A 25,350-nucleotide genomic window follows, 5' to 3' on the forward strand; every position below is an offset into this window, starting at 1 on the left:
GATAAAAAAATAAACACGCATCCGTCCGTCTTTCTTCTGGCAAATAATACAAAATCCAACCTTTTTGCAGACAGGAGCTTAAAACCTTCACAGTATGGTTCTCTGATATGCTGAATCTGATGGCGTTATTTTCATTAAGACCACTTGACTTTTAGGGGGTGTTCTCCCTTTTCGAAAATCAAGAAAATGTTCTCCTGCTCATAAGGGTAAGACTAAACTTGATGACATTTATATATTTGAAATCAGCATAAAAAGCCGATTCTTTTGATGTATCTGTTTCTTAGAGTTCGGTTACTATTCAGCCGCGTTTCTCCTTGCTTACAGTTCGTTCCCCGAAATGTTTGATTGGAAGGTTTTTTTGAAGTACTAAAAACTTTAGCATAAATAGCGAGGTGTTGGCGATGAGCAACCCCCGTCATATTACGTAATGATTTCTGTTCGTTTCAATTTTTAACGTTGCTCCTTATTTTCAGTTGGAAAAACTGTTTTTTTTATTGAATAAATCACAAGATTACAATAACCCAACAACAGAGACATCGCCAAAGCCAGTGGAGAGTTTCCTTGGGGAAAGGTCAATTTTTATTTTAAAGAAGTTTTTTTCCTGCTTCATTTTTGTACGTTTTTTTTCATCTTTGTAGCTCCGAACATAAGTTAAAGTAGATTTAAGTTTCTTATGAAAAGAGGTTGAAATAGAGTAATTATTCAACCAAATAATTCTGATAAAATAACGAAGTAAGCTTACAATTTGACTCCGTAACAGCAATCAGGCATTGAACAAGAATTATTAAAGCTATCCAAATCACATGACTCGTGAAGCTCAACAATAGCAAAACAATAGCCTAAGCGAGTGGTAATTTCTGTAGGGGAAATTCCTGTTAAATCATTTTTTTTCTGCTTCCTTTGTGCTCTCTGTGCCTTCTTCAATTTCTTTTGTGCCTGTAAACATAGGTAATAACAGGTTTAAACTTTGTAAGAAAAGAAGCTGGGGTTAACTGATTATCCAAAAAAAAAATCTACTGAAAATAATGTGCTTTTTATTTAAATTACGGAGAGTTGGGGGAGCGTCATCGCGGATATTTAACATTACGGTGGATTCATGTGCTTTGATATTTAATTTTCGACGTCGTACTATAAATTAGATATTTTTTCCAAGATCCCACTGCGCTTCTATGACGAACAAATAAACGTCCATTTATCGGACAGTGAAAACAGATTAAAAAAGGCTGGGTATTTCGATCACATGCACAGCGATGGTCATCAGCAGAAACACCAAAGCATTAAAATTAAAACTAACATATTTATACAGAACAAAATAATTGCTTCCGGTTGACAAATAGTTCACGGTACATTCACTAGATTTGTCTGAGAGAGTTCATTAACAGGGTTCATACAAAGTCTTCAGTTGTAAATTTTCTTCTTTGATATTGCCTAAATGTAAGTTGAATACATGTGATCGAAATATTCAGACTTTCGTATCTGTTTTCACTGTCTAATAAATGGATTTATCCCTATTTGAATGCTTATTTGTTCGTCATAGAAAAGCAGTGTGGTCTCGGGAAAAAATACCTAACTTAGGGTATTATGTCGAAAATATGTCGTATATATGGGGAGATGTGACTGATCAAGTATATAACCATAATTTTAATAACATTTCTTTTGCATGAAGACGATCTTGCCACCTTCATCAGAAAGTCAACTTAAATTTAGGTAGTATTGAAGAAGGAAATTTACAACTCAAGACTCAAGACCCCTTATTCCATTCTCTCTATACCCCTTGAAATGTTAGTTCTACTGCTATGAAATTACTGCTTGTTACTATCTCAGAATGTTATTACCATGATCATGATATTTCACTTAATTAATTTAGTCTATTCAATCTATTAGTCTATTTAGTTTTGTTTTCTATAGTTTTTATTTTATTTATATTTTCTTTTCTTCTCCTTTTCTCTCTGTGAGTAATTTGATTATTTAAAGAAAAATTCTTCTCTGATTAAGTGGCTCGTTTATCTTCCCCCCTTCTTTACAGGCCAAAGAGCCTTTGAAGAAATAATAAAATGTAATATTGTATGTGTATTCCATGATGAATAAATCATATCTTATCACAATAACAATGTACAAATACCACAAGTTCTCTCCTTAAATTTCTTCAAAATTACAAATATCCTAAATCATACTGTTAGACAATTTTTCTCTCATTTGTGCAGCCAATTATTGAAAATTCCAGTCTTATTTGACATTCTGGCATCCCAAAGGAATAGCAGGCCAGTTCAAAAGCAGTTCAAAGGAAAATGATGCCTAAGAATCATATTTAATGATGGTAAAGTACCTTAAATCTCCCTTCTGCACAAAGCCAATCTGGTCACTATTGAGGAAAGGACAACATAGTTTCCTTGCATTTTGCTTCAAGTGCACTCCATAATCCCTAGAAAAATTCGTTTTTCTCCTTAGGTCTCAATTTTGTTGTTCTGCTTCAGCAAAAATCCTCACTTTAACCCCACTTTCACTTTTGCTTTTAGCCTACTCTCTTTTTGACTGTTCATCTTTTTGCAGAGAATTTCTACAGATTGCCAATGAATACAGTAGTTCAATTTGGCTACTAAATGTAAATAGACCTTTCCTGCAAATTAAATTTAAAAAAGCACGTTTTTTCAATTGAAAGTAAGGAGCAACATTAAAACTTATAACGAACAGAAATTATTACGTATATGAGGGAGGTTGCTCCTCTTCAACACCTGGCTCTTTACGCTGAAGTTTTTTAGTACCTTAAAAAAAGCTTCTTATTGTTTTGATTAAAACAACATGGTGTTTCAGGAGTCATTCTTCTAGAATTGGGACATAATTCAATTTAGCGTAAAGAGCGAGATGTTGAGGAGGAGCTGGTATTCGGCCTTTCAACTATGTTGAACAAAATGGCTATAAAAAATTTTAATCTGACGATTTTGAGAAAAAAGGCCCGTGGGAGAGGGCCTAGTAATCCTCCAATTTTTTCGGTCAGTTAAAAAGGGCACTAGAACTTTTGATTTCCGCTCGAACGAGCCGTCTCCTGATATTCTAGGAGCACTGGGTCGATAAGAATTACCACCGGAGGAAAAAAACAAACAAATAAACACGGATCCTTTCTTATGGTAAAAAATACAAATTTCAACATTTTTGTAGATAGGAGCTTGAAACCTCTAAAGTAGTGCTCTGATACGCTGAATATGATGGTGTGATTTTCATTAAGATTCTATGAATTTTAAGTGTTGTTTCCCCTCTTTTTTGGAAAACAAATTTTCTGTGGCTCGTAACCTTTGATGGATAAGACTAAACTTGATGAAACTTATATATTTGGAATCAGCATAAAAATTCGATTCGATTTTGATAAATCTATTGATATCAAAATTCCGTTTTTTAGAGTTTCGGCTACTATTGAGCCGGGTCACTCCTTACTTATAGCTCATTACCACGAACTGTAAGTAAGGAGAGACGCAGCTGAATAGCAACCGGAACTAAAAAAGAAAACGAAATTTGATATCAATGAACCCTATTGTAGAAGTTTCAAGTTCCGTGTTTATTCGTTCTTTTTTCCCCCAGGGGTAATCCTGTCGGATCAGTGATTCTAGATGATCGAAGAGGGGTCATTTGATCGGATTTCAGAAGCTCTAGTGTCCCCTTTAAGTGAATAAATATTGGAGGGAAGCTAGCCCCTCCTCCCGTGCCCTTTTTCCCTTAAGTCGTCCGGTAAAAATTTTGAGATATCCATTTTGTTCAGCATAGTTGGAAGACCTAATAAATATGTCTTTGAGGATGGCTTGACACCCACATCCCCGGAGGAAGGGTAACAAGCCATGAACTTTGCACATTGTTTACATATAGTATTGGTTATTGGGAAGTATACTGATATTTTTCTAGGGGTATTTTCTACGGGGACAATTTTCCTTTAGGAGTGGTTTCTGGGGGTGAACTTTCAAGGGGAAATTTTTACATGGATGGAAATTTGCCAGAAGTTAAGAAAAAATGCTGTATTGATTTCTGATCTAAATATCCACCCCCTCCCCCCCGTGGGAAATATTCATTTCCCCGCGCATTGTTAGTTGCTAATTACTTTTGGCTTATAAAAAAAAAACTAACAATCAATTTCTGATCGAATGAGCATCCTCAAATTTTTTGCGTCCATGTGGTGGATGTGAGGATTGGGAAGGGACAGCTCCCCTCCCATACGGAATAAGCACTGCTTGTTTTCGGGTCTGAAGTTACTATTTACTCTAATAATAACAGAGTAGACTAAAAATATTTCCAGAGATCAAGAGTAATTAAATATCAGTTTTGCATTGTTTATGTGTTTTTTTTTTGTACCATTCAAACAAAGTTCCTGGATACCGTTCTCGGAATTACTTACCAATTTCTACCCCTACCCTCCCGTCGTCTCTCCTTGAGAACTAATTCTCGATTTGTCTGAAGTCTCAAATAAAGTTGGGATGGTATGGCATTGAAGTTGGATCTTTGAGGCATTTTCTTCCCTCCCTAACTACAAAAAACTCAGAGAACCCCATTGTAGAAGTTTAAAGCCCTTATATGCAAATGTTTGGGATTGAAAAACAGGGACTCTATCTAAGTCAATGAAATTTATTTAGATCTTTAAAAATATTTCGGCTTGCTTACGGTGCCCATAAATTAGGAATCAATGAGCTAAGGTTTGGCTCGCCGGCGCGATGACTTATACGGAATCAAACGGTCGTGGGAACAAACTGAAGTAAGGAGCGACCCGGCTCAATAGTAACCAAAACTCTAAAAAACGGAATTTTCATACCAATAGTTACATCAAAAGAATCGCATTTTAATACTGATTTTAAATATATAAGTTTCATCAAGTTCAGTCTTACCCATCAAAAGTGACGAGCCTGAGAAAATTTGTCCTATTTTAGAAAATAGGGGGAAACACCTCCTAAAGTCGTAGAATCTTAACGAAAATCACACCATCAGATTCAGTGTATCAGAGAACCATACTGTACAAGCTCCTATCTACAAAAATGTGGAATTTTGTATTTTTTGCCAGAAGATAAATCACGGATGCGTGTTTATTTGTTGTTTTTTTCTTTTTCCCAGGGGTGCTCGTATCGACCCAGTGGTCCTAGAATTTTGCGAGAGGGCTCATTCGAACGGAAATGAGAAGTTCCAGTGCCCTTTTTAAGTGACCAAAAATTGGAGGACACCTAGGCCCCCTCTCACGCTCATTTTTTCCCAAAGTCGTCGGATCAAAATTTTGAGATAGCCATTTTATTCAACATAGTCGAAAAGCTTTATAACTATGTCTTTGGGGACGACTTACTCCCCCACAGTCCCCGTGGGAGGGGCTGCAAGTTCCAAATTTTGACCAGTTTTTGCATGTAGTAATAGTTATTGGGAAGTGTACAGACGTTTTCAGGGGGGTTTTTTGGTTGGGAGGGGGGGGGGTTGAGAAGAGGGGGTTATGTGGGGGAAACTTTCCATGGAGAAATTTGTCATAGGGGAAATGCTGCGCCCCATAAAGGGGTCGCAGCATTTTCTAGCATTATTTAAAAAAACAATGAAAAAATAAATATGAAAAAATTTTTCAACTGGAAGTAAGGAGTAGCATTAAAACTTAAAACCAACAGAAATATTACGCATATAAGGGGTTCACCTCCTCCTAATACCTCACTCTTTACGCTACAGTATTTTTAGTAATTTCAACTATTTATTCTACGGCCTTTGTGATTCAGGGGACAAAATTTAAGCTTTAGTGTAAAGAGCGAGGTATTAACGAGTGGGCGAACCCTCTCATATACGTAATAAAAACATACGAATAGAGAAGTTTGTTACGTAAGCTAATTCGTAAGTTACGTATATCTTTTATTAATGAGAACGTTCGTAAAAAACTAAAAGTTCTAGTTGCCTTTTTAAGTACCCACAAATTGTAGGGCAACTGGGCCTCCTCCCCCTCCTTTTTTCTCAAAATCATTCGATCAAAATTATGGGAAAGCCATTTAGCCAAATAAACAAATTTGTAAATTTCGCTTTAATTACTCATCTGCGGAGAGCAAAAATCAAAACATGGATTAACTAAAAAACGTTCAGAAATTAAATAAAAAAAACAAGTTATTTTTTAACCGAAAGTAAGGAGCGACATTAAAACTTAAAATGAACAGAAATTACCCCGTATGTGAAAGGGGCTGTTCCCTCTTCAACGCCCTGCTCTTTACGCTATAGTTTTTACTGTTCTAAAAAGTAGAGTTGAGAGAAAGAGTCAAACTTTAGCGCAAAGAGCAAGGCGTTGAAGAGGGAACAGCCCCTTTCATATAGGGGGTAATTTCTGTTCGTTTTAAGTTTTAATGTCGCTCCTTACTTTCAGTTAAAAAAAAATTGTTTTTTTATTTAATAGTATACAGAGCCGATTTATTTTCTCTTGTGAAATTGTTGCTTCGGCAACGAGAATTTAACTTGAAAATTATAATCATACTAGAAATATATCTACGTAAAAGAGAAAAGGGACATTTATCAGATGTAACGCTATAGCGTTGCCTATAATAAAGGTCATACGACTCCTACGTTTTATTATTATTTTTTTTTTCTTGCGGCACTTCATATAAAAGGGGTCGTCGTATAAACTTTATAGAGGGCTCATCCAGCTGGAAATTGGAAGTTCTAGTCTCCTTTCTGAGAGTCATAAGTGATCGGAGCGCAACTAGCCCACCCCCTCCCCGCTCTTTTCCACCAAAATACATCCGATAAAAATTTTGAGACCGCAATTTTGTTAAAAATAGTTTAAGGATCATACGGTAACATAAACTCTGGGGTCGACCCCCCCCCCCCGGGTGGCAGGCATTGTAAGTTGTGCCCTAGGGGTACACATGGCTCTTATAGAAGGGATGCTCGTATAAACCTCAGAGAGGGCTCATTTGATTGGAAATTGAAAGTTTTAGTTCACTTTTTAAGAGTCAAAAGAGATCAGAGGGCAACTAGACTTTCTCACGCCCTTTTTCCTCAAATACATCCAATAACAACTAAAATAGCCATTTTGTTAAAAATAGTTCAAACATGAGATAATAAAAACTGCGGAATCGACAAAACCCTAGGGACCGGGCCAGGAGTTGTAAGTTATACCCTGGGGGCATATTTGGTTCTTATAGAAGGGATGCTCGTATAAACAGAGTAAAAAAAGATCAGAGGGCTACCTACCCCCTCGCCTTTCCCCCCCAACCCCATCGCATAAAAAATTGAGACAGCCCTTTTGTTAAAAATAGACAAAACATGAGATAATAAAAGCTCCGGGGTCGACACAACTCCCAGGACCCGGGGAAGGTGTTATAAGTTATGCCCTGGGGGCGTATATGGTCCTTATTGAAGGGATACTCGTATAAACATTAGAGAGGACTCATTTTATTGGGAATTAAAAGTTCTAGTTCACTTTTAAGGAGTAAAAAAGACGAAGGGCAACTAACCCCCCTCCCACGTCCTTTTTTCCCCAAACCCATCCCATAAAAATTTGGAGACAACCCTTTTGTTAAAAATAGTCCAAACATCAGATAATAAAAACTCTGGTGTCGACAAAACCCCCAGGGCAAGGGGGAAGGCGTTATAAGCCTTGCCCTGGGGGCATATATTGTTCTTATAGTAGGGACGTTCGTATAAATATTAGAGAGGGCTCATTTGATTGAAATTGATGGTTCTAGTTCACTTTTAAAGAGTCAAAAGAGACGAAAGGGCAACCAGCCCCCCACCCACACCCTATTTTCTCCAAACCTATCCTATAAAACTTTTGAGATAGCCATTCTGTTAAAACCGGAGTCGACACAAACCCCAGAGCCCGGGAACAAGTGTTTTAAGTTATGCCCCGAAGGCATATAAGGTTTTTATGTAAGGGAAGGTTGTATAAACTTTAGAGGTGGTTTATTTGATTGGGAATTGAAAGTTCTAGTTACTTTTATGAGTCAAGAAGGATCGGAGGGTATCCCCCCACACACTCTCTTTTCCGCAAATGCATCTAATCAAAATTTTGCGATTGCCACTTCGTTTGAAATAATCCAACGATCAGAAAATGAAAACTTTGCCCCCTCCTCCCATCTAGAGCCTGGGGGAAGGGCTGTAACTTATGCTCTGGGGGCATATAAAGTTTTTATGAAAGAAGTGGTCGTATAAACCTCGGGGGGAGGATTCAAATGATTAGAAATTGAAATTTTTAATTCCTTTTTTAGGCGTCAAAAATGATCCGATTGCAACTAGCCCCCCTCCCCGCCAACCCCATTTCCCCAAATGAGTTGATTGAAATTTTTAAGTACCCATTTTGTTCAAGACCAAAGATCTTATAACAAAGACTCCGGGGATAACACAGCCCACCAAATCCTGGGGGCAAGTGTTGTAAAGTTTGCCCCGGGGAATATACGGTTCTTATGGAAGGAATGGTAGTATAAACTTCTGAGGGAACTCATTCGACTGTAAATTGGTATTCCTAGTGCCCTTTTTAAGAGTCAAAATTGATTGGAGGCGATTAGCCCCCCCAGGCTCCTTTTCCCCCAAATGCATCTGGTCAAAATTTGAGATGGCAATTTTGTTCAAAATATTTTTAAGATCAAATAACAAAAACTCAGGGGTCATTGCAGCTCACCATAGCCCGGGTGAGTTATACCCCTGGGATAGATAAGGTGGTTGTCTAAACATCAGAGGTGACTCATTTGTTTGGAAGTTGAAATTTTTGTTTGCCTTTTTAAGAGCCATCAAAAGTGATCGGTGGGCATATACCCACCTTATTTTCCCACATACCCCCTCCCAAAGAAAAAGAACGGGGAAGGGCTGTAACTTATTTTCCGGGGACATATAAAGCTTTTACGGAAAAGGTGGTTGCATAAACTTCGAAGGGGACTCAAATGAAATAGAAAGTTCTATTTCGTTTTTTAAGAGTTAAAAGTGATCCTTGGTAACTAGACTCTCACCGCCGACCCTATGGCCATAAGGTTCGAATTTTTTCTCCCGAGGCACTTCATATGCAAGCAGCGGTGTTATAAATTTTGGAGAGGGTTTATTCAATTAGAAATAATAATTTCTAGTGCCCTTTTTAAGAGTCAAACGTGATTGGAGTGCATCAATCCCCCCCCACCCCACTTTTCACGTGCTCTTTTTCCCAAAAGAGTCCAATTAAAAAAAAATTTGATGGCCATTTCCTCGGAGTTTGACAAAATCTCCCACTGCCCCCAAGGCAAGGGCTGTAAGTTATGCAAGCTGTCCATTGTTCATATATAAGGTTTTTATCGAAGGGGTAATCGTATAGGTAAAGGTAAAGGTAAAGAATACGGCATTAGACTTTACAGTCCCTACCGGCGGTGCTGATCTCCGTTTATTGGCCCTTCAGCCAGAAAGTGCAATGGGGAGTTGGGGGCCAACCATCCTGTGCTTTCGCACACTCTTCCTGTTCACCTTCCCCAGATTTCTCCAAGTACCCATTTAGAGCTGGGTCGACTTTGGCTGAGCTTACAGAGTATGCCACTGACCCCCGTCCCAAACTAAATAATTGACTTCGGGAAATTCTCATTCGATTTAAATTGAAAGTTATAGCTTCATTTTTAAAAGTTAAGAGTAATCAGACGGTAGGTACTCCACGCCTTTTTATGGCACTTGGTATTTACCAAATGACGTATAGCAATCGCAAATTCTGTCGGTCTGTCCCGATTTTGCTACTTTGGGCACTTCCAGATAAGCTAGGACGATAAAATCTCGCAGGTGTATCAGGGACCAGACTAAATTAAACTAGAAATAGTCATTTCCCCGATTCGAGCATCTGGGGGGAGTGGAGGGACGGTTAACTCGAAAAAAATCAGAAAAAATGTGGTATTTTAACTTAGGAACGGGTGATGAGATCTTAATGAAATTTGACATTTAGAAAGATATCGTGTCTCAGAGCTCTTATTTTAAATCTCGACCGGATCTGTTGACCATGGGGGGAGTTGGAGGGGGAAACCTGAAATCTTGGAAAACGCTTAGAGTGGAGGGATTGGGAGGAAATTTGGTGGAAAAAATAAGCACAAGTCCTAGATGCGTGATTGACATAACCAGAATGGATCCGCTCTATTTGAGGGAGTTGGGGGGGGGAGGGTTAATTCTGAAAAATAAAAAAAAATGAGGTACTTTTTACTTACGAACGAGTGATCGAATCTTAATGAAATTTGATATTTAGAAGGACCTCGCAACTCAGATCTCTTATTTTAAATCCCGATCAGATCCAGTGTCATTGGGGGGAGTTGGGGGGACCGGAAATCTTGGGAAGTGCTTAGAGTGGGGAGATCAGGATGAAACTTGGCGGGAAGAATAAGCACAAATTCTAGATACGTGATTGACATAAAAGAACCAGATCCGCTCTTGGGGGAGGTGGGGGAGGGACCTAATTCGGTAATTCGGAAAAAATAGAAAAAATGAGGTATTTTTAACTTACGAATGGGTGATTGGATCCTAATGAAATTTGATATTTAGTGGGATCTCGTGTCTCAGAGCTCTTATTTTAAATCCTGACCTGATCTGGTGACATTGGGGGGAGTTGGAGGAGGAAACCAGAAATCTTGGAAAATGCTTAGAGAGGAGAGATCGTGATGATACTTTGTAGGAAGAATAAGCACAATTCCTAGATACGTGATTGACATAGCCAGACCGAATTGGCTCTCTTGGGGGGAGTTGGGGGGTGGGGTTAATTCGGAAAATTAAAAAATTAGTTATTTGTAACTTACGAACGGGTGATCAGATCTTAATGAAATTTGATATTTAGAAGGATCTTGTGCTTCAGAGCTCTTATTTTAAATCCCGACTAGATTTTGTGACATTGGGGGAGTTGTAGGGGGAAACTGGATATCTTGGAAAATGTGAAAATTGAGGTATCTTTATCGTACGAATGGGTGATCAGATCTTAATGAAACTTGATATATAGAAAGATCTTACGTCTCAGAACCCCATTTTCAATTTAAATCGGATCCAGGGACATAGGGGGTTGGAGGGGGAAATAGAAATCTTGAAAACTGGAAATCTTGGAAAACACTTAGAGTGGAAAGATCGGGATGACTTGATGGGAAAAATAAGCACAAGTTCTAGATACTTGATTTACATAAATGGACCGGATCCGCTCTCTTTGGGGGAGTTAGGGGATTTCCAGTGCTTTGAAGAGTTCGGTGCTTCTGGACGTGCTAGGACGATAAAAATTGGTAGGCGGGTCAAGGACCTCCACAAATTGACTTGATAACAGTCTTTTCCCTGATTCGACCATTTGGGGGGCCGAAGGGGGAGGAAAAATTGAAAAAATGGGGTATTTTTAACTTACGAATGGGTGACCGAATCTTAATGAAGTTTGATATTTAGAAGGAACTCGATCCTCAGAGTTCTTATTTTAAATCCTGACCGTATCCGGTGATATTGGGGGAGCTGGAGGGGGAAACGGGAAATCTTGGAAAACGCTTAGAGTGGAGAGATCGGGATGAAACTTGGTGGGGAGAATAAGCACAAGTCCTAGATAAGTGATTGACATAACCGGATTGGATCCGCTCTCTTTGGGGGAGTCAGGGGGGTTCAGTGCTTTGGCGAATTTGGTGCTTTTGGACGTGCTATGACGATGAAAATTGGGTGGTGTGTCAGGGACCTGCACAAATTGACTTGATAAAGTTGTTTTCCCCAATTTGACCATCTGAGGTGCTGAAGGGAGAGGAAAAATTAGAAAAAATGAGATATTTTTAACTTACGAGTGGGTGATAGGATCTTAGTGAATTTTGATATTTAGAAGGACCTCATGTCTCAGAGCTCTTATTTTAAATCCCGACCGACATTAAGGCTTTGATTCTCCTTTTAAGTCAATCTATTGATTCTTGGAATTTTGCAAGAGCTCATGCTATATGAGCTCTTGGCTTTTCCGACCTCGTCACAGGTGCCATATGAGCTCTTAGCTGTTGTTTCTAAATGCTTTTGATCAAAATTTTAAGTTAGCTATTTGTTAGCCGAAAAAGAAGTTTTTTTAAAGAAAAGTAAAGGTCATATTAAATTTCAGATCAGCAGATACTAATTCCTGTTAAAATTCAAACTAGAAACAACAAGAAATTACTATTAAAGAATAAATGAAATCCAAAACGAAGAGAAATTAAATAAATAATCGTAGCAAAAAAACACACAAGTACTAATATAAATGAACAATTTATAAGATTTTACTATAAAAGAATAAATGAAACCCAAAACGAACAGAAATGAAATAAACAATCATAGCAAACAAACATACAGTAGGTACTAATATAAATGAATGAATAAATCTTACAATCACTGAAATCTAAATTGAATATGCAAATCAAGATTGAAACAAACAAAAATAATCACTACAAACAAGAGTTCGTGTTTTGCCTCCTTCTCTCACTGTATAAAACTTACTGCGTCATAGGCGCTTTGCTGAAAACTACGTGTCTTAACAGTCTTGAAATGTACGTATAAAATCAAACTGAATATCTACATATAATGATATTAATTGTTGAAAGATAATAAGTTCAAGATTTTATTTCGCTGTAATTTTTATTTTCATTTTCAGTTTTGCAATAACTGGATGGGAAAATATTTGTAATATAATTCGTTTTCAGTAAAGCAACGATGACGCAGTAGGTTTTAGACTTTTACAGTGAAAGAGGGAGGCGAAACCCGAACTCTGGTTTCCGGTGATTTTTGTTCGGTTTAAGCTTGACTTGCATATTCAATTTAAGTTGTACTCGTGTTAAGATATATTTATTCATTTATATTAGTACCTGAAGTTGGACTTCAATTCTCATTTTAATTTATGTTCGTTTTAGGTTTCATTTATTTGTCAACAGTAGAATATCTTATCTTCATCTTTTTGATGTGATTATTCACTCGAGTTTCTGTGTGTTTTTGGTTTAATCTGTTTGCCAAAATTTGTTTATTGAGTTTATTTGCCCAAAGAGGGCAACTAAGAATCTGGGAAAATTGGGCAGAAACTTTGGGCTATTTGGGCGAAAACTGGCATTTTGTTGCACAAGGCTCTTTCTGTGTTGTGATCTGTTTTGTAACTTAATGAGGGCACTAAAAATTGTGATTTCCGTTCAAAGCAGCCCTCTCAATTCTTAAAAACCATTGGTACGATATAGATACCCCCCCCCCGAAAAAAAAACAAAAAAAAGAAAAATCATCTTTTTTTCATCTAGGTATTTTTTTTTCAAAACTCGTTTTTGGATATTTGGTTACAGTGGGCTAGGGTTCGTTCTTCACTAGGTTGCAGCTACAAACGTGATTACAGCTGTCCATGGGTAGACTTCGAAATATTTTGGCTTGATTAGACTTTGGAATATATTTTATATAGCTTCATAAATGATTAAATAAAATCATTCTGTGTTGCTTCAACTGCTGGATTCATTCAGCCCCAAATTCCAGGATTTTTTTTTTTGCCAAGGAAAACCCTATTTTATTACTTTAATGTAAGACCTCTCGGTACTTGTGTATTATTCAGAACACACTCAATAAGTGAAGTTAGGTTCTTTCGTGAAACAAACTACGGTGCAGCTACATTTTATGAGAAAATCCGGTTTCATAGCCACAAAGACAAAACTTAATTTAGTTTGCTACGCATAGTGATAGAAGATAGTGTCTGAACATGGATTTTGAAATGAATATTTGGGATTTGCTAAAGACTGAAAAAGAGACAATTATATTTTTCCAGGATAAGGGGTTGTTGCCCACAACAAAACAGTGCGTCGATGGACACAACATGGCTTTATACTCTTACGAGAAGGAACATTTAGGTTAGGTTTACCTAATTAAAATGTAACTGCATCGTAGTTTGTTTCACGAAAGAACCTAACTTCATTTATTGAATGTGCTCTGAATAATATACAAGCACCGACCTCTCCTTACCGACAGGGTTCTAAAAAAAAGAATCTAAAACATAAAAATAAAACGTAAACGGAAAAAAATAAATGACGACTGGAACCTTATATTTACCGACTAGAAACCAACAGTAAGCGCAAACCTAATTTACTTGCTTAGGGGAATTTCTAAATAAAACCTGTTTCAGAAAAGTTTTTACGCATCCTATTTTGCAATCGCTTAATGCGTAGTTTTGTGGATAAGGTCCAATGTAATATCTGGTAGGTTTAACATGTTGGATCATTGGAACTCTAGATTTAATTGGCCATATTCGCTTAGTCATTGCCAAATTATGACACTAGTAAATCATTTACTATTGTTTTCCAATATGTATATCGTACTTTTTTTTCTTTCGAACATACTTAGTGATTTAAGGCAAACATACTTTCCGTTTTATTGAAATATTAAATCAAAAAATAAGTTTTTTTAACTGAAAGTAAGGAGTGACATTAAAACTTAAACCGAACAGAAGTTATTCCGTATGTGAAAGGGGCTGTCCCCTCCTCAACGCCTCGCTCTTTACGCTTAAGTTTTTTTTTATTGTTTTAAAATGTACAGTTGTGAGAAAGAGTCAAACTTTAAATATAGATAAATTATGAGTTATTCAAATAAAAAAACATATATTTGTTTTAAGTTTGTATTGCTGGATGAGATTTATTAATTTGTGTATTATCATTTGATATAGGCTTCGTAATACAGGAAAATGATACACTTAAAAGTTCATGTCAAATTTGTTGAACTTGATCACGATAGTCCTATATTAGAGAGATTTTGTACTACGTGCGTGAACTACTTTAGCCTGCACGTACGTAAACTACAATGCAGTTATATCTTATTTATATATTTAATATATAGAGAGGGCACCGCAAAAAATTCCAATCGGGTCCCGCACCTATTCAATCTGGTCCTGACACCGAGTCCAATAATTAAAGAAATAGGTATTGTGCTAGCTAACAGTAAGCTACACCGTCGAATTTCCAATGATAGTATAAATTTTCCACTATGCAGATACCATACAGACTGTATATACAGCTTCAAACATCAGACTGTCAGTTTAAGTGATATTTTGGAAAATTTTAAAAAATAGAAATTGTGTTTTCTTCATGTATGATTATTTTTGTATGAGTTCGCTCGAGTTATTTATATTTTTTGTTGTACTATGTACGACAGAGTTCCCTATTTCTTAGCATTTGTTTTCCGCGAGGGCGATTGCATCGAACCAGTGATTCTAGAAGATCGGGAAAAGGCTCATTTGATCGGAAATTTAAAGTTCTAGTGCACTTTTTAAGTAACCAAAAATATTGGAGGACAGCTGGTTCTCTCCCACGCCCCCTTTTCCCAAAATCACCGGATCAGAATTTTGAGATAACCCTAATGTTCAGATTAGTCGAAAGATCTAATAACTGAGTCTTTGAGGATGACTTGACCCCCTCACAGTCCGTGGGGGAAGGACTGCAAGCTATGAACTTTGCCCACTGTTTACATACAGGATTGGTTATTGGGGAGTATACAGACATTCCGATGAGGATTTTTCTGGTGGGGGGCACTGCATTGGGGGGATCTTTCCACAGAGGAATCTTCCGTGGGGATGGGAATTTTCGGTGGAGGGAAAGTGGGATTTCCCGTTTAGTTTAAGAAAAACGATCATAAGTTAAAATTTTAAAATCAATTTTCAACTTAAAGTAAGGAGTGACATTAAAATTTGAAGGGAGTAGAAATTATTACGCATATGAAGAGGGTTGCTCCTCCTCAGTACCTCGCTCTTAGTTTTTTAGAATATTTAGAAAAGCTTATTATTCTAATTAAAAGACTCTTGTAATTCAGAAATCATTGTTAAATAATTGGAACAAAAGTCAAACTTTAGCGTAGTGAGGGAGGTTTTGAGGAAGGGACAGTCCCCCTGATATACGTAATAACTGTTTGTTTTAATATTACTCCTTACTTTCAGCTGAAAAAAATTGTTTTCTTTATTTAATTTCTATAAAACCCATGACACATGACACTAAAAAGGAAGCTGTATTACAAAAAGCTACTTTTTCAATGCTCTTGGAAGTTGACATTTTTCCACCTCTTGGCGAACTCAATTTTATAGGTAGCTGTTTGACGGACTGAGAGATGTGTAAGGATAGGTGGCGAATCTAAAGACATGTTTTATTAAGAAATTATCATTCTAATTCATTCTTCACGATTTCTAATTATCTATGTTTTTAAAGGCATAAAATTAGCTAAATTGGAGCTTGTTCCTGTAGCAAAAATTAAATTAAAAAAAACGAGTTTTTTTAACTGAAAGTAAGGAGCGACATTACAACTTAAAACGAAGGGGCTGTTCCCTCTTCAACGCCTCGCTCTTTGCGCTAAAGTTTGACTCTTTCTCTCAACTCTACTTTTTAAAACAGTAAAAACTTTAGCGTAAAGAGCAGGGTGTTGAAGAGGGAACAGCCCCTTTCATATACGAGGTAATTTCTGTTCGTTTTAAGTTTTAATGTCGCTCCTTACTTTCAGTTAAAAAAACTTGTTTTTTTATTTAATTTCTGAACGTTTTTTTTAGTTAATTCATGTTTTGATTTCGGCTCTCCGCAGATGAGTAATTAAAGCGAAATTTGCATATTTATTTATTTGGCTTAATGGCTTTCCCATAGTTTTGATCGAATGATTTTGAGGAAAAAGAAGGGAGAGGAGGCCCAGTTAACGTTCAATTTTTTGGTCACTTAGAAAGGGCACTTTTTACTTTTTATTTCCGTTCGAATGAGCCCTTTCGCAAAATTCTAGAACCACTGGGTCGATACAATCACCCCTGGGAAAAACAAAACAAAAAACAACAAACAAATAAACACGCATCCGTGATTTGTCTTCTGGCAAAAAAAAAAGAACTTGGCAAAAAAAAAAAAAAAACTGATGAATTATATATATCTGGAGTCGGCATACAAAACCAATTCTTTTGATTCATCTATTTTTTTTAAATCAAAATTCCATGTTCTAAGGTTTTGGTTGTTATTGGGCCGGGTTAATCTTTACTTACAGTTTGTTACCACGAAGTGTTTGATTAACTGATAAGGCTTGGAATCCACTTTCAGAAAGGACATTGATGGCAGGGACAGTAATTTCATGACGAATTCGTATAATTATTTCTGAGACCCCTATTACAAGAAGTTCTAGACGTTTACTCCCCCCAAATTATCCTTCCCCCCAAAAACACCTCCCCGGAAAATACCCCCGTGGAATACCCCTCCCCCCACACGCGGAAAATAAGGTTTTCCAAATTTGAATATTTTATTTGAGTTTTTTTTTTAGTTTTGTTGAAAAGTGCTAAGGAAAGGAAAAAGAGGAATTTGCACACCACAAGTATCTTAAAAACTTAGAAAAAAAGTTACAAATCCATTTTTGTTCAAAAGATTTCACATGAACTTCTGCATTTTTGGCAGTAGTGGGTGCCAAATTAAAAAGAAAAAATGTTGGCGAAAAATCATCAAAATTAAGCTAAAAACATATGACACCAAAAAGTTTAACAAGGTTTAGCTTTCCTTTGAAATGATAGTTGGCTGTGGGAACCAACGAATTCTTATAGTTTAAATTTTGCAGAAGAAATCGTTGTCATATTCTACGAGTTTGGTTTTGTTATCTTCCCAATGTAAAACTACCATAAATTACTATTAATAAATAAGTGAAACTTAAAACGAACAGAAATTGCAATAGGTAACCTAGTCAAACTCAAAACGAGCGAAAATTAAAACGAGTAGATCTGACAATACCCATGTCTTCTCAGGACCCCAGAACATAATTTGCACTTTACTTAAAAAAAAACCGTGCGTTGTCAGATTAATTTAAATATTCTGATGTTTATGCCTTATGCTCTTAATATTTCTTTATTTATTAAAGTCAACAAAGTGAAAACATTTAAAACGTATTGTGTTTTCAGTAAGATGCAAATTATGTCTTAGTCTTGAGAAGGTGTGGGGGGGGGGGTTGTCAGTCCTACTCATGCTAATTTATGCTCGTTTTGAGTTAGACTTGGTTACTTGATGTAATTTCTGTTCGTTTTGGGTTTTATTTATTTATTGATGCTGATATGTGGTAGTTCTGCGCTTGGTAGATTATTTATTTTTTTGTTCATTTTTGGTTTAATGGAGTTCTTTATTTTTCCTTGAAAAACTTGTATTGTGGAAAAATTTTTCTCTTTAATTAGTTACGAAAGTAAAGAGTAACATTAAACCCCGAAATGAGCAGAATTTATTCCGTATAGGAAAGGGACTGCCCCTTCCTCATCCATTCCCCCACCTCATGGTCGCAAAAACTTCGGAGTGTTCTCGTTAAAACAGAAATCGAGATTTCTAGTCCTTTTTTAAGGTCCAAAGGGATTGGAGACCAACCAGCCGCGCGAGAGTATTTTCCGGGAGGCGTCCGAGGGGATATTTCTGGGGGGGGAGGGTTTACAAGGTTGGTATTTTCCATGTATTTTCCGGTGGGATATTTTCCCCCACGGAATTGGCTTGATCTGTAGTGGGTGAATCACAATGACTATCACGGCACTTGCATCTATTGATACAGATTACAGCAAGGCCTAATCCATGTCTCTTGCTATTTTACTCTCAACTTGGAGATGATCGTCATAGGTAATACACAATTCCTAGATGTGTGAATTGATGTATGGGGCAATCTTGACCTGAGTAAGATCGTGACTGACCTGGAGGGTGATCTGAGCAAGGCATATAAGCTTAGAAGATATTTTGTGTAGCCAAGACTTTTGGAGGTTCTCAGCAATATTTGAGAGTCCACCCAGGCTAAATGTAGTTTGAGAACAGGCCTTTGTCAACTTGTGGATACAGTTGTGCATGCTGTGTCTACATTATTCTTCTTCTCGGCTGTTTGCGAAACAATTTTCTCTGTTGGATATTTTCTGCTGGACGTTCACTGGTAGATATCAGAAAAAGCCGAAATTATTTCGTTTTCGATATTGATATTTGGTGTGGTATATCGATATCTAATATCGCCCAACTCTTGTGTCAAGAAAAGCAGTTCATTTTAAATATCTGTTCTTTTATTCCATAGATAACCAATTGGATCAGATAATATGGGATAAAATGGACTTTAAACCACAAATATTGTCTTATACGTTTTTTTTTTATCACTTATCAAGTAAATAAAGATAGTAATTAATGTGAATGGCCCTTCAATGTTGTTCAAAGTCTGGTATCCTTTTTGTTTTATTTTATGTTTTTTTGACGAGATTAGAATTTATTTTTTTTGTAAACTTTATGCTTCATTTTAAATTAAGTCGGAGATATTTTCCATGTTTTTTTTCGTGCTTTTACAAATAAGAATATATCTCATAACGTTTCAATTTTAGCAACGTTAAAACTTAAAACGAACGTAAATTTTATTAAATATGAGGGGTCTACCCGTGTCACCCACCTAGGCCCGAGCTCTTTACGTGTATGTTTAATTTACGCTTGTCTAGATAGAATGCTTCAAACTTAAATTAATTCATTTAGCATATTTGCTTTAACATAATAATCGTTTTCAGCATTGTAGGAAACTGCAAAATTTTCAGCTCAAATGTTTTAAAAGGCAATCAAACAGTTCGTGGTAACGAACTGTTGTAAGGAGCGACCCGGCTCAATAGTAACCGAAACTCTAAAAAAATGGAATTTTGATACCAATAGTTACATAAAAAATCGCATTTTAATGCTGATTTTAAATATAACTTTCATCAAGATTAGTCTTACCTATCAAAACCTACGAGCCTGAGAAAATTTGCCTGATTAAAAAAAAAAAAAAAACGGGGGAACGCCCCGTAAAAGTCAAGGATTCTTAGTGAAGATCACCTCATCAAATTCAGCGTCAGAGAACCCTTCTGTAGAAGTTTCAAGCTCTTATATACAAAAATGGGAATTTTCCATCTTTTGCCAGAAAAAAGATCACGGATACGTGTTTTTTTCCTTCTTCTTTTCATGAGTAATCGTATCGAACTAATTGGCCTAGAAGATTGGGAGATGGTGCATTCGAACTGAAATTAAAAGTTCTAGTGCTTTTTTTAAGGGACCAAAAGGATCAGAGGGCATCTAGCCCCCCTCCCAAGCCCCTTTTTTCTCAAAGTCGCCCGATCAAAATTTTGAGATAGTCTTTTTTTTTCAACATAGTCGAAACTTCCAATAACTATGCTTTTAAGGGTAAGATGAAAGGGGTATAAGTTAAGAAATTTGCCCACTGTTTACGTATAGCATTTGTTATTGGGAAGTATAGACATTTGGGGTGGGGGATTTTATGCTTGGGTCGGGTTCCCACGAGAAGAATTTCAATGAGGAGGGAGATTTTCGGGAGTGTACTTTTCGGGGAAATTTTATATTTAGGTGTTTTGACAGAATTCCTAAGAGAAATTCTTTTTATTTGTCTTACTTTCTCTTTGCCAACTCCATTTTGCACGTAGAGATGTTCCAGGGGAATTGTCCGGGAGAATTTTTCAGCGGGTTTGGAAAATTTGGTTTCTTATTTTTTGAGAGTTTGGAATCGTTTTTAGCCTAGACCTGATGGTTGATGTGGCCATCTTTTCAGCATCTGAGATGCGACAACCCTAACAGCCGCGAAAACATTGACATGTTGAATGTGAATTGAGAGTTGAGCTAAATTCTACGATAAACTGATAAGATTGGAAAATAAAGCTGTTCTCCAAGAAGAAAAAAAAGATGTCAACGCCATCTATTATCATCGACTAATACTTGCAATAGCCTCTTTGCCTGTTTGTTGCTTTTAAATTTTACTTGGTGAGGTTATACTATGTTTAATGCATGTAGGTTTTTAAACCTAAGCTGGAAATTTTTTTTCACTATAGTCAGTCAAAAAGTTAAAGTATCACCCTATATCAATGGGTTGAGCTAGATTCGCCTCGGTTTTTCCGCTTGATGACATGCTCTAGGAGTTTTCTCGTCCAACCAATCAGATCATTTGAATTTTTTCCTCTTCCCGTGTAATCGACTTTGCAAGCTCTCTCGTAATTGTCTTTCTAAAGACATCTCTAACATTCATGCTTGCGTAAAAATCCGTTTTTATAACCATTAGAAATGACTGTAATGATAGGGTATAAAAATAGTGGCTGTTTTTACAGCAACGATATACCTTGCTAAAATACCCAGATATGATGACTCTCTTCAATTTCACATTCTCTTGGTTTGTTGGTTAATGACGGATTTCGTATGCCATCCATTGTCTAAAGTTTGCACTAATACAATAAATCGTAAGTTGTACAATATTTTTTTCATCTTTTTTGGACCTACTAAAATGCAACTTTCGGTTTTTTCACCACAACTAAGATTATTTTATTGTTTCGTTGTTTTTTAGGATGGAAAAGAAAGGAACACTAAACGAAACACCCATACTTGCCATTCCAAGGCGAATCAAGGTGAATGATCCGTCAGAGTTGCCAAACGAATATTCTACAACTCCGGGTGGCACCTTGTATTCAACCACACCAGGAGGTAGGTTAACTGGAGACTGACGCGCACTCAGGAATGTGTTTCTTAAGAAGGGGATGCAATAAAAAAAAACATTTTACGAAAAATTGTCAGACTTTTAAGGCGCGTAAAGGGGATAGTACTAGCTTTACCCCCCCCCTCCTGTACGCACCTACATCTACACATTCTTTTATGCAATTGGAATAATATTCATAAAAGCCTAACATCCAATAGAAAGATAAGAAAAAGATAAATAAACTATTGAAAAAATATTTGAAACAAATCACGTCCAACTCAGCAATTTATTTGTAACGAGTCTTATCTTGCATGCACTTTACGAATTAATTCTTTATTTGAACTTTATGTGAGCTTAACTCTGCAAACGAACAGAGATTATGAGGGAGATTGCCACCCCCCTCAAATCTCAATTTCTATGGGGGCAGAATTTTACCAAGTAAAGTTTTGAGATAGCCAATCAACTTAGTGTTTTTGAAGGGATATTGATGTAGCCTCCGAACCTCGGTCGATACACTGGTGTGTGGTGACACACTTGTCCCTAAAAATCCGTAAAAATTAACCATTACCATAGACCTCTGATAAAATAAAATTAAGGTGTGTAGAATGTTGCATAGTTCCTGTGTGTACGAGCTACTAGGCTGGAGGTCAGTGGATTTTTTTTTAAAGCACCATATTTTTGATTTTGTAGGAGATGTGCTTTATATGAATATATGGGGGGGAGGCGGTTTAAACCTCTAGTATTCCTAAATTTTGAAGAATATATTTGGCATGTTTATTTTTTGAGAAATATTTGAATTTAAGTGTTAAAGAGCCACTACTATCAGGGCAAATACATAGTCAGTGTTTGGGGGGGCATCAATAAAAGTTTGGCCCCCAAGTCGGCATTTTAGCCCCTGTAATTAGTGCAAGTTTTGACCTTCCGCGGGTGGGTACATTTCCCTAAAGCCTCCCTCCACACCCGCCCCTGCCTGTTGTTGAGAAAAATTCTACTTTATTTTGAAAAGTAAATACACCCAAGTGAGCCTTGTTTCTCTAAACACTGTTATTCAGAAGTTAAAACTTTAGTGTAATGAGTTGAAGGAATGAAACGAACAAAAATTAAATATAAAAGGCAAGTTTTTTTCCAAATGGAATTAAAGAGCAAGGTTAACACTCGAAATGAGTAGAAGATTTGAAGTGTACGAGAGACCCCCCCCCCCCCCAAAAAAAAAAAATACTCGCTCTGTTCTCTCAAGTTCTGTATCCCTCACCTCAATCCTTCAAGAATGAATAATCTGGTCCAAGAGCAACATAATAAAGAGTTCTTTTTCAAGGCAATATGTAAATAGAAAACACGCAGTTACCAAACAGTTATATTTATTCCACTCAAAAATGCTTTCAGTAAAGCAGTAGTAGTTGTTAATCTTAAAGAATGGATATTTGTGCAGAGGCAGTCCCCCTCATAAGCATTTTTCTAGTTTTAATTGTTTATAGCTTTTATTTTGAAATTACTTCCTACTTTCACTTGACAAAAACAGTTGTTTTTTTTATTTATTTGAACGTTTCTAATTACACCTGATTTCAATTGGGAAATCAGTCTCTTTCACAGTATTCACAATGTTTCCTCCTCTTTTCATGGAGTTTTACCTTGTTGTTTGTAGGTATATGTTGGTGCATCGGATTTTTAAAAATAATTTCATAAAATGCAAGGACAATGTTTGATTTTGTTACCAAGTATAGTTATGGCAAACTAAACCCTAGAAATAAACTAAACAGTCGCAACAAGACTAACAACAACTATGTTTTGTTCAGACCCAAGGAAACAACCATCGGTTTTCCATATGGGAGATTGAGTACCAAAACATGAGGAAACCAAGTATAAGAAATTTTTTTCGATTCCTTTAGGGAAAAAGAAAAACAAATTTAAAATCAAATTCTCACCAGAAATCCCATCATACCTTTGGAAATCCATGAATGTGTGTTTCTGTTTTTCTCTTAAAGCTGAACGAACCATTGAGCAAACTAACATTGCTTTACAAGAATGCATCTTATCTATTGAAAAAAGTTTATCATTTTCTCAACACAGAAAACATTTCGGCTAAACCCCATTAATTTGTTCCCTTAAGACTTACTTATTTATTTACTACTTTTCCCTATAAAGTATAGAAGTAGCTGTGATTGTACTAAGGAGGAAAGGTATATATGGTAAACCTTATTTAATATAAAAAATCAATGGAAAAATAAAAAATTTCTTATTATTTTTAGGGACCAAAATTATATATGAACGTTCCTTCATGAAAAACTTGAAGAATTCGCCTTTAAGCCAAACACCGCCAAAAGGTGTTTCAAGCTTTCCGTCAGAAGTACTAAGGAATGGAATCAAAGCCGAACCGAAACAGGCGAAAAAAGGTAAATTTTGGATATGTTTTTCTTTGTGAATCGATGCTCCTATAAATATCCATGTACACTTGAATTTAATTTAGGGGGAGGGAGCTTAAAATTTGAGGGAATGCAATAGAGTAGAATCGTGTTGAAAGTATAAGAAACTATGTGAAATATCGTTGATTTTTCTTTACGTAACCATGAGACTAAAGCCCCCCGCTTAAATGCTTGTTTTTTATTACGTCTCCAATTGAAGAATGGTTACATTTATTGACACATCAAAAACATTACAGTGGCACTTGTCCAAGTTATTGGTTCCCGTTTGAAGTAAAATTTCAAAAATTTTTGTTTTAAATAATATATATATATATATATATGTATATATATATATATATATATATATATATATATAAAATTATATTTATATGTATATATTTTTCGTCTTAAGAATTTATTTGTCATTTATGGTTATTAATTTTAGAGCAGAACATTCTTTCTTTTGCATTAATGTATTTAAACAGTGAGCTAAGGAGCGCTCTGGTAAAAGTATCATCTAGCGTTGTCATAAGAAACGTTGATCGCGATATTCTTGGTTTGTCTTGCGTTATCTACAGATTTACTCACAAAAAAAAAAAAAAAAAAAAAAATATAATGGAGCAGAAAATTGTTTAAAAAAATATGCTTCGATTTATTACCACAAATAATCTGACCTCTTATTTACAACAGACTACATGCCTCGCGTTTGTTTAATCCAGCTCTAAAGTATATCGTTGAAAAAAAAACCACCTATCCTCAAATGAAAAAAAGCATGAAACTGTAAATATGTTCTAAACCTTTATCAGGCTCAGGAATTTACCAGGGCAATGTGGAGGGTTAGAGGATAAAGTAAACCTATCTCAAGTTAAAATTCAGAACATTATTGGCTAGTGAACTTTTCAGGCCTTCTCCTTGGCCTGTTCCTGCCTATAAAAGTAATGTTTTAGAGTATTAGAATTGTAAAATACCACTTGTTAGTTATGGAATTCATGGGACATCATCCCTTTGTTCCTGTTGAATCTCCTGGATTACTTTTTAAACTCAGTCACCTGATTCATGAAGGTGTTTCCTTGTTGATTTATATTGTTTTACATTCCTTTCTTATTTTGTTTATTTGGTGTATTAATAATATAAACGTTTTTGACACACCTCCTCTGCCATATTCTGCCTTTCAAATCCGGGTGTACATGGACCAAACCTTCAAGAAGATATTCAGCAGTAGTTCTACTTTTTATTTAAGGGCTTTTATATATTGTGTAAAAGAAGGGTCATTTCTTGGCCCCAAATCCCAGATTTTTAAGTATTTTATCTTGTTTGTTTTTTCAGCATTTTTGCAGAGGAGGGATAACTCCTTTTTCTTCCCTTGGTTCAATTTTGTGTTTCAAAGAAGAATATTGTGCTTGTAATATTTAAAAATAAGATGAATCCCCCCCCCCAAAAAAAAAATTCTTAGCCTAAACAATCTATAAGTCACTTAAGAATCCTTTTGTTCTGCCTCTTAGTACGTTTTAACCGTTTTTTTTGTTTCTTATTTCCATACTCTACATTTTGGAAGCATTTTCTCAAGACCTGAAATTTTTTATTCCACTACTTCCATAGCTTCCTTTTT

The 25,350-nt window shown here is 36.2% G+C and overlaps 1 protein-coding gene across 1 annotated transcript in view; it reads left to right on the top strand.

The window, feature by feature from the left end:
• LOC136036065 (eukaryotic translation initiation factor 4E-binding protein-like) overlaps nucleotides 1–25,350 on the top strand; it is a 54,847-nt gene that overhangs the window by 7,305 nt on the left and 22,192 nt on the right. Inside the window, exons 2-3 of the mRNA XM_065718025.1 lie at nucleotides 21,214–21,350; nucleotides 23,589–23,732. Of these exons, the coding sequence (XP_065574097.1) occupies nucleotides 21,215–21,350; nucleotides 23,589–23,732 (280 nt within the window). The 5' untranslated portion in view covers nucleotide 21,214. The remainder of the gene's footprint in view (nucleotides 1–21,213; nucleotides 21,351–23,588; nucleotides 23,733–25,350) is intronic.

This window comes from Artemia franciscana, chromosome 2, assembly GCF_032884065.1.
Source record: "Artemia franciscana chromosome 2, ASM3288406v1, whole genome shotgun sequence".
NCBI classification, from domain to species: domain Eukaryota; kingdom Metazoa; phylum Arthropoda; class Branchiopoda; order Anostraca; family Artemiidae; genus Artemia; species Artemia franciscana.